General features: G+C 41.9%; 1 protein-coding gene across 4 annotated transcripts in view; it reads right to left on the reverse strand.

The window, feature by feature from the left end:
• Positions 1 to 1,716: 1,716 nt before the first annotated feature.
• LOC140735882 (phosphatidylinositol 4-phosphate 5-kinase type-1 alpha-like) overlaps positions 1,717 to 18,027 on the reverse strand; it is a 94,142-nt gene continuing 77,831 nt past the window's right edge. For 2 of the 4 annotated variants that reach the window (XM_073061454.1, XM_073061453.1), the window contains 7 exons: positions 15,992 to 16,076; positions 14,224 to 14,376; positions 13,002 to 13,149; positions 11,915 to 11,992; positions 9,517 to 9,637; positions 6,093 to 6,188; positions 1,717 to 5,120 (listed from right to left, as the gene is read on the reverse strand). In XM_073061454.1, the coding sequence (XP_072917555.1) occupies positions 5,118 to 5,120; positions 6,093 to 6,188; positions 9,517 to 9,637; positions 11,915 to 11,992; positions 13,002 to 13,149; positions 14,224 to 14,376; positions 15,992 to 16,076 (684 nt within the window). In that variant the 3' untranslated portion in view covers positions 1,717 to 5,117. The remainder of the gene's footprint in view (positions 5,121 to 6,092; positions 6,189 to 9,516; positions 9,638 to 11,914; positions 11,993 to 13,001; positions 13,150 to 14,223; positions 14,377 to 15,991; positions 16,077 to 18,027) is intronic. The other 2 variants (XM_073061455.1, XM_073061456.1) reach the window with 2 other exon arrangements.

Consider the following 18,027-nt stretch of genomic DNA (forward strand, 5'->3'; position numbering starts at 1 on the left):
CTATCCTTGTCTAAGCCAATTCTAAAGGTCAGGAAGTTGTGGTCACAGTCTCTGAAATGCTCACCTACCAAGAGATTTGACACCTGAGCAGGTTCATTGCCTAGTACTGGATCCAGCATGGCCTTTCCTTGGTCAGCCTGTCCACATATTGAGTCAGGAATTCATGGACACACCTAACAAATTTTGGTTCATCCAAATCTTTTGCACTAAGGAGGTGCCAATCAATTATTAGAGAAGTTGAGGTCACCCATGACAACAACCATAGAAATTTGCACCTTTCCAAAACCTGCTTCCTGCTTTGTTCCTGTCTGGTGGGGGGGGGGGGAGAAGAGAGGGGGAGAGAGATGAGGGTCTACAGAATACTCCCAATAGCGGCTGCTCCCTTCCTTTTTCTGACTTCCAACCACACTGACTCAGTGAATTTGAATGAATTGACTATTTCTTACATCCTTCACATACATGAGTAAAAATTTTTACATCACGACAATTCCTCCAGGATGTCCTCCCTTTCTGCAGCTGTGATACTATCCCTGATTAGTAATGCCACTTCCTTACCTCTTTTACTCCCCTTCTTGTGCCTTTTGAAACATCTAAACCCCAGAATATCAAGCAATCATTCCAGGCTTTGCAACACCATATTGACAATGGCTGCAATATCACAATCCCATGTACTGATCCAAGCTCACTCTTATTCTTAATGCTATTCACATTAAACAAATTTCAACCCATACTATTGACTACACACTGCTCAAGGAAACTTTCCTGAACACACTTAAACTTCACTCTATCTAAACCCTTTGCTCCATGGCAGCCCCATTCTACATTAGGAAAGTTAAAAATTATGTACAGTACAATGACATCCTATTACCCTTACAACTTTCTGCCATTTACCTGCATATTGTTTCCTCTAGTTCCCATTGCCCATTCGGAGGTCTACAGTACAATCCCAACAGGGTGATCATCCTATTAAGTCTCAGCTCCACACATAAAGCTTCACTGGATGACCTGTCCATAATTTCACCTTGGACAATTGCTATGAAGTTCTCTCTCCTTCAACAGTAACTTGGAGCATTTAGATGTTAGTTTTGTCCCTCTCTTAGTCACGTTATCTGATCCAATTTTCAAGCACCTCCTTATTTGAATTTGACTATGAAGAATCTATTTCTCCAAGTACCCCAGATTCAATATCACCAGAGCTAGAACAAACTTGCAGGATTTTTGAGCACTGATATGCTTGCAATGAAGGCAATCAGTCCATTCAACTGTTGAACGATTGGGGAGCGAGGAGATTGGAAGGGGTTTGAAAAGATCCCAAAGGACAATGGCTTTACTGAGAGGGCAAATATGCATACATGGACTGAGTTGCCAGAGGAAGTGGTTGGAGCAGCTATAATAGCAACATTTAAAGATATTTGGATAGGAGGGGTTTTATATGGATAATGGACTAGCTTGTAGTGCATCATGGCTGTCATAGCTGAGTTAAACCAAAGGGTCTATTTCTGTGCTCTATTACTCTATGACTCTGAGAGGATGATGGAAAAAGAGACAGCACGTGCATAAGTACGGAGCAATGGGAGAAATAGCCCTTTGCTGCTCCCAACACCACCTTAAAATAATGAACTTTTACTGAATTCAGAGGCCTCATTTTCTTTGGCAACTTCACTCTAAAGTACTCCAGTTTGTTGTATCCCCATTAAAGTCACGCAGACACAAATATTTGGTAAACTTTCCATTTATATACAGATAGATACAAAGTTGATGAAAAGTTAGATATTTCAATGTTCAAAAACTAAACAAACAGTACAAATTAAATATGCTTTGCTGTTGTCTCACTGTAGAGGAATTGGGTGGCGGAAAGAATGAAGGAAGCCACATACTGGCCCAAGTCAAAGACAATTTTCTGTTACTTAGAGGCACTATTCCTCGAGCCACACGGGCACCACCGCTGCAACATTCACTGTGAAACGAAAGAGGGCCCCACAGTTACGGCCCCTGACCAATGCTTCCCTCCTCCTCCAGGTTAGCTTAGACATTGGATACTGAACAAGAATGACCCTTTTCCCCCTTGAATTCAGGTGCATACTGATCATTTCTTCTCTCCAGCCTGCCCAGCAGAAGCCAAGTTTGGTAATGACAAGGGAAAAGGAAGAATCTACATTTCAGAGCTTACTTGCAGGGCTGAATTAGAACCCTATCCAGCAGGGTTGTCAGGTTCAGACCCTGGCTCTGACAAATATTCCAAAAGCTCCCCACTGACTTGTGTTATTGATATATTTCATCCATAGCTCACAAACTAGGACTTTTCACATGGAGGTGAGAAACAGAGTCCCTTTCTCCATTCCCGGCAAGGTGGTGGTCAGGTGTCAGGTTGAGTACCCCCAATCACCATTCCATTAGTAATAGCACCTTCTGCAAAATCTCAGAACTCCAGATTTACTTAGCTGCAATTAACTCTAGTGTTCCACATTGACACATCACAATACCTTCCGAGTAGAGAGCTGACATCAATCTGAGCTGGAGATGAAAACCTCCCCCTCTTCTCATTAACTGGGTGAAAAAGATAATTCTCAACAGCTGTCAAATATCTAAAACATCCCAGACAGAAGAAATACACAAGTGTTAAAGTAAAACATTCATAACCAACACCATCACTGGAGTTTGTTACATTCATAAAGTGGATAGAACGTTCTGAGTTGTGAAGGTGTCCTTATGCCAAACCACTCCTCCAGTGCATAGCCAGAGAGGCAACACAGCTTCCTCTGTAATCTAAACTGCAAAGGCACTCTGCACAACTTGTATACCAGTGGCTACAATTTGGTGCCACGTGTTAGGACTAGGCAGAGTTCACAGTTTATGGAATGCTGTATTACAGGGGCCATTCAGCCCATCATGCCTACACTAGCTCCCCCAAAATACTGATAGAGCATCTGGGAAAAGGCAATACTAGAAAACATATCAGGCACCCCAAAGGAACAGTTAAATGCTACTGCTAACCCAGTAAGATTAGCCAAACTCTCAACCCTGCATCGCTGGGATGTCTCAGATCTGTGAAGTCACTGAAATATTGTAGGAAATTGTAACAGACTATTTTTGCATCGCCAGATCCCAACAGCAACACTGTGATGAAGGGCAAGTAATACCAAATCAACACTCCCTTTTGTGCTCAAAGTGTTTGATCAAGAAATGCATATGGGCCAGAGTTGCCTGATCTAAATCCTCACATTCCACAAGTTTGAATAGCAACTCTATCACACTACAAAGTGCAAGTGTGAGTCTGACTGAGGAACTGAGATGTAAATGTGTCAAAACCCCAGCATGTGTGCGCCCTTTGGAATAATTTAAAATGTGAGGGACAACTGCCATCTATACATTGGTCTTCAAGAAAATACCTAGCCTGTTGCCGGTTTTGCTACCTTCTCCATGCTACTGTAGCTGAGGTTTGGCAGACATCTTGAGCCTCCTGCCAACACCATACTGGCCAGGTGACTAGCCAGCCAGGTAAAGCTCAAAAAGAGTCCCAGGCCAGGACTAAAAACCCATATTCCAGTGTTTCAGGTGATTGCCAAATGACCACTCTGGAGCAAACTATGATCAGTTTGTGGAGACCTGATGGCCAGAGGCCAGTCTCGGCAAACCCTGGTGGACCAGCACATCAGTTTAACAAGGATTCTAGAATGGACTGGAAATGGTCTTCATCTAATTAACCTGATTCAAGTTTAGACTTTTCACAAGCCAGTTCAGTTATGAAAGTCCAGCGACCATGAGGTTAAACTGTGATTCTGTTGACAATAAAAGCAAAAAGAGTCACACTCCTGCAACCAGTTACCACCCCTGCACCCGACGATAAATAATGGCACAGAAGCAGGACCTGGCACCATACTGGAATCAACACCACGCAGGAGGTTGCTAAGATTTTGAGTACAGAATAGTTACGACAGCTAGTTTACCCAACAGCAGCTCCTTCACGTTCAGAATACATCAGTGGGCTCCACAATATCCCTTCCACTCAGTGCAGAAAGGATGATCAATCAGCTGCTGCTTTACAGCTAGGTGTTTACCTGCAGCCAAGGAAGAGGAAGGTCTCAACTTAGGTCAAATCCCAGGTCCTCCACTCTGCCCTTTAAAATAACAAGGTGCTGGTTTGAAACCTTGGCCACAATAACAGCACCTGAAGTTCAGTATTCTTTCACAGATGGCCACGACACTAGCCCATTAATAACTAAATCTATATGTAACACGCTTGAGCACCCTGGGCTGGGGTGGGGGTGGGGGAGAGGAGAGATTAATTGCTTCTCAGTGCTGGATGGCTTGCGGCAAACAGCTGGCAGGCCAGCGTGAAAATTATTTGATAGCGGCAACAAGATAATTCCTTCACAAGACAAATTGGCACCAACACAGTCCAAAAGGTTTTACAACTTTTGCATATATAATCGAGAATACTGCGGCAAGTCAGTACATGTAGGAAAATACACTGGATTCCACAATGTCCACTCTTTCGTTTTCAGGCACCCAACAATTTCCTTTTCCATTTAACAAAAAGGAACTATTAAAAGTCTTCTAAAGGCAAATTTCTCTCTGGCTCAACAACTGAAAAAGTTTTTTAAATATGATGTCCATAAATATTAATTCAGGAAAATGCACATACACACACGTCTGTAAAATAAGGCAGTAGGGGACTGTGGGGTTAAAAAAGTGTCTAATATAGACATTTGAACAGGAAAAGAAGAGATTTTTGGCAGGGGTAACCCAGCAGAGTAATAAATCTTGGCTCCTTCCTTTGTTCAATTAGTAAGGAGCAAAATGTCCCAAGCAATCCTTCACCAGCATCTGGAAAAAGGAATTAAACTGCTTATACAAAGAATTCTTGCACACTGCTACCCCCAACCCTAAAGCTGAGCTGCCTGCTTTAGCAACAAGAGCACATGGTGCCAAGGCTGCTCTGACTGGCATCAAGGCCAGGAAGGTAGGGGGTGCTGTGTATAATCTCACCTCCCCCATTAGAAGTGTCCTTTAAAGCCTCCCTTAGTTCTGTAGTTTCTGGGCACTTGCTGCGATATATAAGAAGAACTGACCCAGGCAGATGGGAATTATTAGATGTAGTTCATACTCCATCCAGATCACTGAAACAGAATAAATAAGAGAATTAGTTTATCAGAAAAGGGCATTTCTACCCCACCTGCCAAAATAAAGACAGTAACTCCACAGTGCTTCATTTCCCTGAAGTGTCTAGCAATAACCCCAGACAGAACACTTATTTGCAGTCTACACACATCACCTGCCAACACCAAGACACATACTGAAGGCAGAGGTTAAGATGCTATTAACCTGTCTTTTAAATTACACATTTCAATAGTTCATCAATTCCTAGTAAATGGAATAAAACTGCTTTTCACCAAACACCCTTCAGTAACTACTGCCATGACTCACTGCCCTTCACCCAATAACCCACAATGGACCATTTAAGGAAAATGAGCTCTATAACTCTGGTCTCCAGATCACCAGGATCTCCACTGCCAATTGTAACTGCTGCCCTGGGATTTCCTGCTTAAACCTTTTGACTCTTTTACAATGCTCCATGAAATTCCCTCTCTGCACAAGCTTTTGGGTTACCTGTCATATTTACATTTACAGTTCAGTTCATCGAGAGTTCCTCAAAAAATGCTTTGGTAAACTTTTAAAGAGGGTGTATGATTAGAGGCTGCAGGTGTTGCATGTGCTACGGAATTTTGCCATGCAGAAATGCAAAGACTTTAAATGAAGACGTATAAGCAGTGGATTGGGCTCTGCGTTAATGGGCTTTGAACAAGGAGTGATGGCTAGGGCAATGGTGTTAGTGTATGGAATGGTGGCCAAGGGACCTCTCAATCCTCGCCCTAATGGAATGCTTCATCCAAGGGAAGGCAGCTGCACAGCAAGCAGATACTTGCTCAAAATCTTTGAAATGACATTGCCCAGACTATAAGCAATTTCCCAACATGGTGACCAGCTGAAAATGGATGTTGGGAGAGGGAGGGTGGGAAGTGGGATTGGAAGGGGACAGCCCAAATGGAGCAACTCTACATCAGGGTGGAGTTTTACAGGAGAAAACTTACTTTGACATCCTTGCTATTAGCCTCTGGAGGCTTTGGAAGACATGGGGGCCGGGGAAGTATGGGTGATGAGCAAATCCAATACCTTCCCTCCAAGAACTGGTGCAGAGTTAGCACAGCGAGGCAAACCACCAAAAAGAAAAAAGGGCAGCATGGAAAGCAGCAGAGAGAAGAATAGTTAGATGTTAAGGCAATTTATAAGCATCAGCAAGGTCACAATTAGGAAGTCATCTTTTCATTCATTATTGAGGAAGTCACAGAGTTTATGCAGACAATACCACACATAACATGCATTGTAACATTGCAGAACCACAAAGGATTATCATTCTGACATTACTTTCTAGTTAGTTTAAAAAGAGAAGCAAGACTGTTGTTACACATCTAGATATTTATCAATGCAATGCATTGTAAAATGCCAAGAATGTAGATGGACGACAAGAGGGTGACTGCCACGTCAGGTTAGGGACAAAGAAGAATAATACATGGTTGAAAATACCAATAAAACACAAAAATACAATCCACTTAGTCAATTGCATTGAACAGTGAATACATAATGAGTTATTCACCAATCAAAACACAGAATGGGGACCCATTGGGTAACCAAGAGGTCATTCCCAAGACTACAAATTAAATTCTCCACATCTTTGGAATATAAAACAAATCTGAAGCTTGTGTTCTCCTAAAACCTGCTGTCATTTAACAGATTCAATGCACAAGGACAGACAGTTAGGTTTAGCTTGTACAGAAGAGAGTATTTACATGTCTGTGGTGATTTTATGCCCTACACAAGTCCCTTCCAAACCCAGTTAGTGCAAACTGCTCTTAAAACTTTCCACTATTCTCAACCTCAACCACCCTGCTGGAGACAAGTTAAAGACTTACTCTTGAATGAAGAAAGATTATCCGTGCATTCCCACCTGTCAAATATTTATAGCTGACAGATTGGGATTTCTCAGCACCCCTTCACCCACTGCAACGCTCCAACTTTAAGGCTTCAGCTACAGTACATCCAGATAAACACCAACTGCCTCAGCGTAATAGCTCAGGAATTTTTGGGGTACAGTATGGTGCAGAGGGGGAAAGAGATGACAAATGCTATGTGGACAAGGGCAGAGAAATCCTCTGCTCCAATCCTTTCATGAGGGAATACCCAAGACTGTGGGGACATAAAGGCCAGGGACGGGAGAGCTGCTGAAGGCCCAGGTTCCAATGGTGGAGTCAGCAAGACCTGTGGATGGATATACAGGTCACTGTATTTCACCAATTTCTTCAATAACTGACCAGAAGATAAACTGACTGCAAGAAAGATGTAGATAGGTTACACCAGTTACACGGGGCCTAGATAAGATCATATCTGTAAAACTGTATATAGTGATGGTTTCATTTAAAGAAAGATGTCAATATATTGTAAGCAGTTAGTGAAGATGTATTTGATAAATAACCAGTCTTGACGAGATGCCTGTTGAGAAAATATTGGGAGAGGCTATGTTTACATTCTCTGGAGTTTAGAAGAATGAGCAAGTACTGATTGAAACACAAGATGCTGAGAGGTCTTGATGAAGTAATTATGGTTAGGCAGTTCTGATTGCTCCCTTACAGAGAGGATGTGAAGGTTTTGGAGAGGGTTGCCTGGATTAGAGTGTATTAGTTATAAGGAGAGATTGACATACATGGATTGTTTTTGCTGCAGCGTCAGAGGCTGAGGGAAAACATGGAAGGTTATCTGTGCTGTGGAGACCAAGTCACAGAGTACATTTAAAGTGGAGGTTGATAGGTTCTTGACTACATAGAACACAAGAAATAGGAGCAGGAGTAGGCCATCTGGCCCATCGCGCCTGCTCCATCATTCAATAAGGTTGATCTAACCATGGACTCATTTCCACCAACCTGCCCTCAATTCCCCTACTGTACAAAAATCCATGCAACCTTGCCTTAAATATATTTACTGAGGTCACCTCTACTGCCTGTATTAGTCAAGGCATCAAAGGTTATGGGGAGAAGGCAGGCAAATGGGATTGAGAGGGATAATAAATCAGCCATGATGGAATGGTGGAGCAGAGTCAATGGGGGTGAGTGGCCTAATTTTGCTGTCTTATGGTCTTGCAATAGAGGTGTAGTTAGCGTAGACATGTCAGATACCAAAGAACATAGCTTAAAGGTGAGAGGGGAAGTTTAAAGGATGTGAAAGGTATGTTTTTCAGTTTTAAAAAAAATATACCAACAAGAGATGTAGGTGCCAGCAAGTAGGGAATAGTGATGCTTAAGCGACATTTAGACAAGGACCTGAACATACAGGGAATGGGTGAATATGGATCATGTGCAGGCAGATAGCTTTAAGAGATCAGCCACCCTCAGGTTGGCGGAGCAACACTTCATATTCCATCTGATTAGCCTCCAACATGAACTTTGATTTCTTCAACTTCTGGGAATTTTTCCCTCCTCCCACTTCCCACTCTGGTCCCCATTACTCTATCACCTCCCAGTTTCTTACTTCACCCACTTTCCTGCATCATCTATCACTTTCTATCTTGTTCTGCTTTCCCTCCCACCACTTTATTGCTCCAGCCACTTCCCCCTTCCTTTCCAGTCCTGATGAAGGGTCTTGGACCAAGACGTCAACTGTTTATTCATTTCTATAGACAGATGTTGCCTGACCTGCTGAGTTCCCTCAGCTTAACTTGTCACCATGGTCAGCACTGACAGCATGGCTGAAGGTCCTGCTGAGTTGTACTGTTCTAGTTCTCTTGTGGAATGAAGTAGAACTGGGTGGTGGGGGTTCATTACTTAAAAGTAAGATAATAATTTTTTCTCTTAAGATTGCAAGACTTTTGGGATACTTCCTCAAAGATTGGTGGAAGCTGTGGCTTGCTACATTTTAAAATTCATGATAAGGATTACTGGGGAATGCAAGGTAGGGTCACAATTTGATCAGCAATGAACTTAACTGGCATTGGGAATTTGAGTGACTGAGTGGACCATGTCCGTTCGTAAGTGATGCTGCAACTCTTTATAGGTCATTAATGAAATGACTGTCAACAAATGTGGGAGCTTGGATAAGTGGATTTTGCAAGTAGAACATTACAAGAATACAACTTCCAAAGCTGAGAAACAGCAAGATGACCATGATGATATGAGTAAAGTACAGTTTGTGCAATGGGAAGGAGTGGGAAATTTTGACCAACTTTAGGAGATCCAATTCTAAAGCTTTGTTAACTTTTAAATGAAGATGAAAATGTCACCCAGTAAAGGACCAATCTCCCTTTCATTTGGGATCCAGCTACTTGCAGTGCACAGGCGCTCAAAACCAAACAATTCTGTTGTCTGCTAATGAACAGTTGCTCTCTGAAAAGCCTATGTCAGGAAGCAGCCCCTCACCTCACTGCTAAAGCCAGCCACCCTCTCCATTCAACTCCACCATGGTACTTACGAAGCAGATTTCAGTTTCTAACAGTGTGTCATGACACCGGTTGCCTTCCTCTGCTTTTGACGCAACAGAGAGCTCTGAAAGAGGGGTCCCCGAGGCTGGCTCTGAAATAATTGGAGGTATACTGTGGAAGGGGAGGAGGGAGTGAAGAAGTGGAGGAAGAAGAAAGACAGGCAATAAATCCCTTCAAGATTCCATTCTTTCTACATGAAGGCTGGAATAATAGGACCAGTTTAAGAGCTGACCCTACCTGATGTTAGCAACACTAAAGACTGTAGTCAGTGTGAAATAGAAGCTGGATCTCAAAGTGCGAATGCAGAAATCTCACCATGTAGGTAAAGCTATGAGAAAGTGCCCACCCCACTGAAATAGCTACTGGCAGGGCTATGTACTGTGCTGACACCAGATAGTGACAGCACTCTACCTCAGTGCCCTTTGCACAGACAGGCTCTTCTGGGGGAAGGCTGGAATTTAAAGGAGCAGTTTGGACCCAGTTCTGGTCTCAGGGCACAAGGACCCAACTTTGGAAAATTTACTTTGACCCTTTACTTCAATTCACTCCCATTTTTGAACCCCATTGACTCCTTTTCCAAGAATTGCTCTATAAGTGATGAGCACAGCTCCCCAAGTGAAGGGAGTGAATGCATGTTTCTCTCCAAGAAATTTCTCATCTATCATACAGTCATACAAAAGTACAGCAGAGAAACAGGTCCTTCGGCCCATCCAGTCCACCAAGATATTTAAACTGCTTAATTCCATCAACTGCATTGGTATCGTTGCCCTCCATACCCATGTATCTACCAAAACTTGTCTTAAATGTTGAAATTGAGCTTGTATGTACCACTTGTGCTTGCAGCTTGTTCCACACTTTCACGGTCCTCCGAGTGAAGTATCCACTTAAACTTTTCACCTTCCACCCTTAACCCGTACCTCTCGTTGTAGTCCCACCCAACCTCAGTGGAAAAAGCCTGATTCCATTTACCCTATCTATACCCCTCCTAATTTTGTATACGTCTATCAAATCTCCCCTCAAACTTCTATGTTCTAAGGAAAAAAGTCCTAACCTATTCAATCTTGCCTAATAATTCAGGTCCTCCTGAATTTTCTCTGTACTCTTTCAACCTTATTTACATCTTTCCGGTAGATAGGTGACCAAACCTGCACCAACACTCCAAATTAGGCTTCACTGTCTTATACAACTTCAACATAATATTTCATCTCCTGTACTGAATACTCGATTTATGAAGGTCATAGTGCCAAAAGCTTTCTTTATAACCCTATCAACTGGTGAAGCCACTTCCAATGAATTGTGGATGTATATCCTCAGATCTTTGTTCTTTCTACTGCACTCCTCAGTGCCCTACCGTTGACTGCAAGACCTATTCCAGTTGGTTCTACTGAGATGCAACACCTCCCAGTTTTCTGCATTAAATTCCATCTGCCATTTTTCAGTCTAATTTTCCTGCTGGTTCAGATCCTGTTGAAAGCCATGATGGTCTTCCCTCGCTCTCTACTGCATCCCCCATTCTTGGTGTCACCTACAAATTTGCTGATCCAGTTAACCACATTATTATGCAGATCATTGATATAGATGATAAAGAACAACTGACCCAGCACCAATCCCTGCAGCACTCCACTAGTCAGTCTGTGAGGCCACCATCTACTACCACTCTCTGGCTTCACCAACAAAGCCAATGTCTAGTCCAATTTACTACCTCATCTTGAATGCTGAACAACTGAATCTTCTTGACAAACCTCCCATGCGGAACCTTGTCCTAAATGTCTCACCTTACACCAAACTGTCCTGGTTAAGTTCACCAGCTAGGAGGAATCTTCATGTCAAGCCCCCTCTAAATTTTACTCGGCATGATTAATGGGATCACCTGCTAAATTACACTAACGATACAGGCAGATTTTAACTATCCTCAAAACCAGGAGTTTGCCATGCCAGGACCAGTGCTGTTAAACCCATAACACCTTGAAGCAGAAAGAGGTAGTGAATTTTTGGTAATTACTCCCAAGCAAATGAAGGCATTAAAAATAGATATCGCCATCAAAAGAGCAATTTCAACACAGACATAACACCCAAATCACCAAAATCCCAAGACAATGGTGGGAGATTGGATCTTCCATTATCTCATCAACGTCACGCATCAACCATTCAAACAATAGGCAAATACCATCAAGAGACAGATAGGTTAACTATTTCAATCCATTTGTAAAACTTGGAGCACCCCATCTCTCCAATCCTAATTGCACAGGAGAAATAATAGTTGCACCATCAGCAATACAGTCCAGCAACTGTAGATATTGCCACGTTTGGCTGAGCTTTCTCCCTATTCAGGTTTGATGCTCCACAATGTACCATGGCATCAGTCTTGTTCTACCCTTGTACTCTCACCTTTCTACGCTGCTGGCAACTAGTTCATTTGGATGCTGTTCAGTCTCATCAGTGGTGTGCTCGTCCAATCCTATAGGCCTGCAACAAGAACAGGTTCCAAGGTCTGTACTCATTATAAACCAGACATTGAGTTACACAAATCCTTTCGCAATTATACTGGATTCTTAACGTCACAAAAATACCCAAGGTCAGGCAGAATTCTCCAGTGACTCACATTGGGAAATCAGACCACGTCACCACTAAAAGCTCAAGGGTGCTGGAACTGAATGTTTAATTGTAATTTCCTTTGCAGTTTAACAATTACCTGCTTGTATATTATATAATTATTTATATACAAGCAATGGCTTAATATGCTTCTGGTGCCCTTAGTATGTATATGCAAGTTCAGTGTGTTGCCCTAGTGGTTATACAGAATATAATTCTGGAAAGTTCTGGAAGCCTCTTTGTTCTGCATTATTTGAATAAGAGGTATCTCATTGGTTAGCTCTCATCTACAAATTTGAATGGAATAGTATAAAAGCTGCTCCATGCTGGGTGCTATCCTTTTAGATCCTTTTGTTTCTATATCCCTTTGCTTAGCAGACCTCTATCACTGTCCGTTTCAATTTTTCCTTTGTTCTATCAACCCCTAATAAAACGACTGTGAAGCAAAAACTTTTGTGTCTCTTTCCTGGCTTCTGAAAGAACCTCGGATTAAAACATAGAATCCAACAAGAAGTAGTTTTAAGAAGATGGACGAGGAAAGCCAGAAGCGAGTCCAGGGGCCAGGGTTCAGGCAGATTTTGGAAGAGCTGCCAACGAAGCAGTAAATATTTTAAAACCAGCATCGCTGGACTGCAAAGTGAGGTAGGTCAATGAATACATGATGATAAACCGATGCAAGAACACAAACTGAAATTTGTGTAACTTTTATGAAGTGTAAGGCTGGTCAGGAATGACCTTTGACTGTCGGATGCTGACCTTAGGAAAATATTCCGATAATCACTACTTATGGGATTATGGTGAAAGAACAGGGCAGGTATCTAGCACAGACACAAAAGGGCCAAACCACCTCTTTCTACAGTGTGTAATTCCAACAAGAATTGACCTTGTATCTGGGGAATTAGTTCCTGTGCCATCCAGCGCTCCAGGTTCAGCAAGGGAAGAACTGGACAAAGTTGTGGCAGCTGAATCACTAGCAGCCTCATCAAGGGGTGGGGTCCTGGGTAGGATGTCAGGCCGACCTTGATATGCTCCTGAAATAAAAGACAAACAATGTCATAAATTAGTGCTACCTTGAGCAGAAAGAACCCAGAGGACAGTGAGAGTCAAACTGCTCTTACTTCCCCATTCTTCCTCTTTTATTCAGACAAATACAAGTGTTATCAGCCTCATCTCAGTGGCTGCTACAGCACAATTAACCTGTCAGTGAATAAGCATCAAGCATTAAGGCTGAGAGTTCAAATATCACCAAGGAAGTTGGGAAATTTAAATTTAAGTAACAAACAAATCAAGAATTGAGAACAGTGAATCTCAGTTTGGTGACCAGGAAACCATTTGACCGTCACTGAACTCAGCTGGTTCACTAACGTTCTTGAATGAAGGAAATACGCTGAAAATAAAAACTACACATGCTGGAAATCCAAATCAAAAACAAGTCAGATTGCATCCAGAAAGAGAACCAATTTAGGGTTCAGGTTGAAGAGACTGTCAGAAAAGAAGGCATGTTGAGGTGCAGGGAGGATGGGAGGAGGAAGATGTTTCAGAGGATCAAATCGATATGCTGTAAATAAAGTGATCTGATCAATGGGTGAATGGGAGCAGTTAAAGAAAATGTAAATAAAATGTAGGAGTTGTGAAATGAGGAAAAGCAAAAGGAGAAAATATCCAACAAGCTGAGTGAGTATCCCCAATGGATAACTGAGACAGACAGAAATCAACCCATCTGAAATTGCAGAATTCAATTTTAAGTACAGGACTCCAATCTGGCAAGATGAAGCATTGCACAACCTCTGATGTAGCATTTTGTCAAATGCTTTTGAAAATCTGAATGTACTACATGTACAGGTTTCCTTCAATCAACATTCCCTGTCACATTGTCAGAGTTCAAACCAACATAATTATTTTTCTTCAAGCCACCTTGACCAAGTTTGATCATCTTCACCTTTCCAAAATAATTAGTATTTTCTCCTTGATTGGGATGTCATTCACAAAACTATGAGATCAGGGGCATGCAAGAGAACAGAAATAGTGCTGAGTGTGACTGTTTTTGAGCAAGACATTTTTCAAGACAGGGCGGGCTAAGCCATGAAGGAATTTGAAAAAATTACCTGGTTCTATTATTGCTTGAGTGATCTCCCTGGTAGGCACCTGGCCTTTACCTTCCTCATTCAAGGATGAGGGTGGCTGCCCAGAGCCACCTGTCGTAGGCCGCCTCATTGATGTCATACCGAGCCTGCTTTTCTTTGACGGGGAAGGTTTTACTAAATTAATAAAAAAGCAATAGTATTAAAGGCACAAACTAGCACACGAATACTTAGTACATAATTATTTTATCACTCTCCACCTCTATAGCACACAGACTGGATATGCAGGATAACTTCCTACCAGTAGCCCACACTGCCTGGACAATTTTGTTTTCTTGGTTTTGAGGTTGGAAACAGGTTGAATTCCACCATAAAAATAGAGAACCTTGACTCGAGTGACAACACGACTTCCTTTTCTTTCTTTATTCACAGATGGCAATTAGACTTTCATAATAATCTACTGGCTTCCAGGCAATTGTTACTGAGAATAGCTCAGAGTGCAACAGAAGAAATTCTCTGATTTCTGTATCTTAGCCTGTGATTTCAGGATTACAGAATAAACTGGCCGTACCAAGAGTGGTGTTAAAGTGTCAACCTGTACACTATTAACATGCCTCAGAACTTCTACAGCACCTTAAGGATATGGTACCTCTAGAGAAGCACTTTGCAAAGTAGGGAATGCAATAAATACTTCAGGTACACGTAGCTCCCGGAGTCAAGTGGCAATGGACAGAATAAGTATCAGGACTAGTGGCTGAAAGTTAAACATCAGCACCAGGATACTGAAGGGGCACCCACAAAAACAGAGTTGAGGAGAAGGGTAAACAGGGAAAGTGACTTCTTAAGACTTAAATAGGACATGATTAAAACTGAGGGCAAGCACTGGAAAAATAGCTAAAGCGCCTGGAAAGGAGCTGCACTCAGTGGTTTAAGTCAAGGGAAGATGAGATTACTACAATTGGTTACTTAGGTTACTCATTCCAAGTGATTTAAGGATCAAACTATTCAATGCTGGCTCACCCTTCTTGCACTAAAAGGGACATTAGGAACCCAAACCATCTCCATGCTACTATTATCACTTAATATTTACAAAGTGGTAAAACTCAAACTTGATATCACCTACTTGCTCTATCTTATCTCCTTTCCTACTGTTCTCAGAAATGGTGCTGTCCTGCACTTAATGGACCCATCCCCTAGGTTACTCAATAAAAACATTTAACAGACAGAAAAGTAGTAAAGGATTGCATCTCTTTACAGCCCTTTACATCTTCCCAACATCCCAACTGTAATTTAGAAAATACAATAGTTAATTGATATGAGGTGGACAATTTTAGTAATATTGGTTGATGGATAAATACTAGACCCAAGCATTTTTTGTTTGCATTATTCCCCTCACATCTTTTTATTCCTTCCTTTCCCAAATGATATCCAATATTCTCAAATTCATCTCTATTTGCTATAACCATCCTAGTCCTCAATGGGGAATGACATTTCCAGTGCTCTATGGGGAATAATATTTCTCGCAAAGTTATTAATAGATCCCACAAGTAGTGTTTTATGCTTATGTCCCTAGACCTGATCTTCCCCGCCAAACTTTCTTCATTTACAAACAAATTATTTACTGAATCTTTTATCAGATATTCAGAATGACTGCGCCTTTGTGGTGACATCAGGTTGTGTCTCACCAAATGCAGACAGTACAGAAGGCCCTGGAAGTGTTTCATTTCAAGGAATTCAGAAATGAGAAATCTTCAACACAAGCCATCTAAAGCAATAATAACTGGATACTTACGTGGTATTTTTTTGAAAACTGTGTTGCACATAAATCGTTGAAAACGCTCAGCATAGAAACCAGGTCTGTGCACAGACACTGTATCCTGTGGAAGATAAAACATAGATTTGCATTTACACTGGGGAGCAGCAAATATTCAAAAAGCACACTTTAGGTCTATTCTACCAGGCTCATTAATCACAACAGGGGGAATGAGCCCTCTAAGCCTACACCACCATTCAAAACCATAATCTCCTCAGTACTAATCAACGAGCTTCAAAAGCTGGGCCTTTGTACCTCCCTATGCAACCGGATCCTTGACTTCCTCAGCAGACCATAGTCAATGTGGATCAGAAATAACATCTTCTCCTTGTACACCTCAAGGATGTGTGCTTAGCCTGCTTCTCTACTGCGTACAATCATGACTGCGTGGTTAGGTGCAACGTAAATGTCATCTGTAAATTTGCTGATGAGACAAAATAAATCAACTGGTTGAGTGGTGTCACAACAACAACCTTGCACTCAACATCAGTAAGACTAAGACATTTATTGAGGACTTCAGGAAGTGGAAGTAGTCAAGGGAACACACAGCAATCCTCACCAAAGTATCAGCAGTGGAAAGGGATAGCAGTTTCAAGTTCCTGGCTCTCAACATCTCTAATCATTTACTGTGGATTCAACATACTGATGCAATTACAAATGCCAGCAGCTATATTTCATTAGGAGTTGGAGGAGATTTGGTAGGTTATCAATGACTCTAGTAGAAATCTGACTGCTGGCTCTGTAGGGTCTGGAGCACAGAAACTGCTGCTTCAGCTTCCCCCACCCTACCTGCCATGTCCATGCAGATCATCATTTACACATGCCATTTACTAGTGGAGATAGCACAGGGTGTGAAGGGAAAGACTTAGGACTTGAAAGCAGGACTGGTGAACTTCTCCATCTTCTTCTGTAGGGTCTCAGCATCTGTCCTTGCAGGACTCGACACAGTAAAGGAGATAGATGTCTGCCCAGGAGCATGCAAACAGCAAAGCTCCTTTCACTAGTGCAACACCCTATTCTTTGTCTTTGTACAAATACAAGGTTCTTGGTAATAAATAAACTTTTCAGTGTCAACACAAATTTAACAGCTGGAGAGGAGATTTCTGTTTTGTTTTAAATGCAGCATTTTGTAATGATCCAGATTGAGGTGTCTGAAATGACAGTTGAATCAGATTCAATGGGTGCTTTCAAATGTTCTTAACTAAAAGCCTTGAGCTTCAAATACTGCAAAATGACCTGAGGCTCCCCTGCAACTCTTGCCTGTACAGTCTCAATATTTTCCCATGTTCTGGTAATCAGAACTGAACACAGTACAGCCTTTTATTGCACAACAAATTAAACTTGATAATTAGCACCCAACAGCTACCTTGTAAGTGGTCTAAAGGCTGATCAAAGTGAATGGTAAAGAGTTGGAGGGCAAAGAGCTCAGGACCCATACAACTGAGGTTACAGGCTGCTAATGGCAAAATATAGGACTCGCAGATAAACAATATGAATAAAAGCAGGTGGCCACATATTTGGCCAAAGAGATTGATTTTAGGGAATGTCTTAAAACAAGCAGTGGTTTAGGGAAGTAGGTTCACAGCTCAAAGACTGGGCTGCTGAAGGTATAATCACAAATGGCTGAAATGAAGAGAATGGCAAGTTGAGGGTACACACCAGTCCTTGTCAAGTGATTAGCTGTGGAAAGAGTGAACAGATTCAAGTTTTAGGGTGTCAACATCTCTTAAGATCTATCCTGGGCTCAACATATTGATGCAATTACTAAGGCGGCAAGACACTGGCTATATTTCATAAGGAGCTTGAGGAGAGTTGGTATGTCACCAAAAAACTCACTGTTTTCTACAGATGTACTGTGAAGAGCATTCCAATTGGTTGCATCATTGTCTGGTATTGAGGGGCCACTGCACAGGATATAAAAAAAAGCCGCAGAAAGTTGCAAACTTAGTTAAGTGTGTGTCTTCAAGCACCTGTACCAATGAGAAGAGAGCATGTCCTCCATCATGGGCGCTAGC

This window comes from Hemitrygon akajei, chromosome 11, assembly GCF_048418815.1.
Source record: "Hemitrygon akajei chromosome 11, sHemAka1.3, whole genome shotgun sequence".
Lineage (NCBI taxonomy): Eukaryota > Metazoa > Chordata > Chondrichthyes > Myliobatiformes > Dasyatidae > Hemitrygon > Hemitrygon akajei.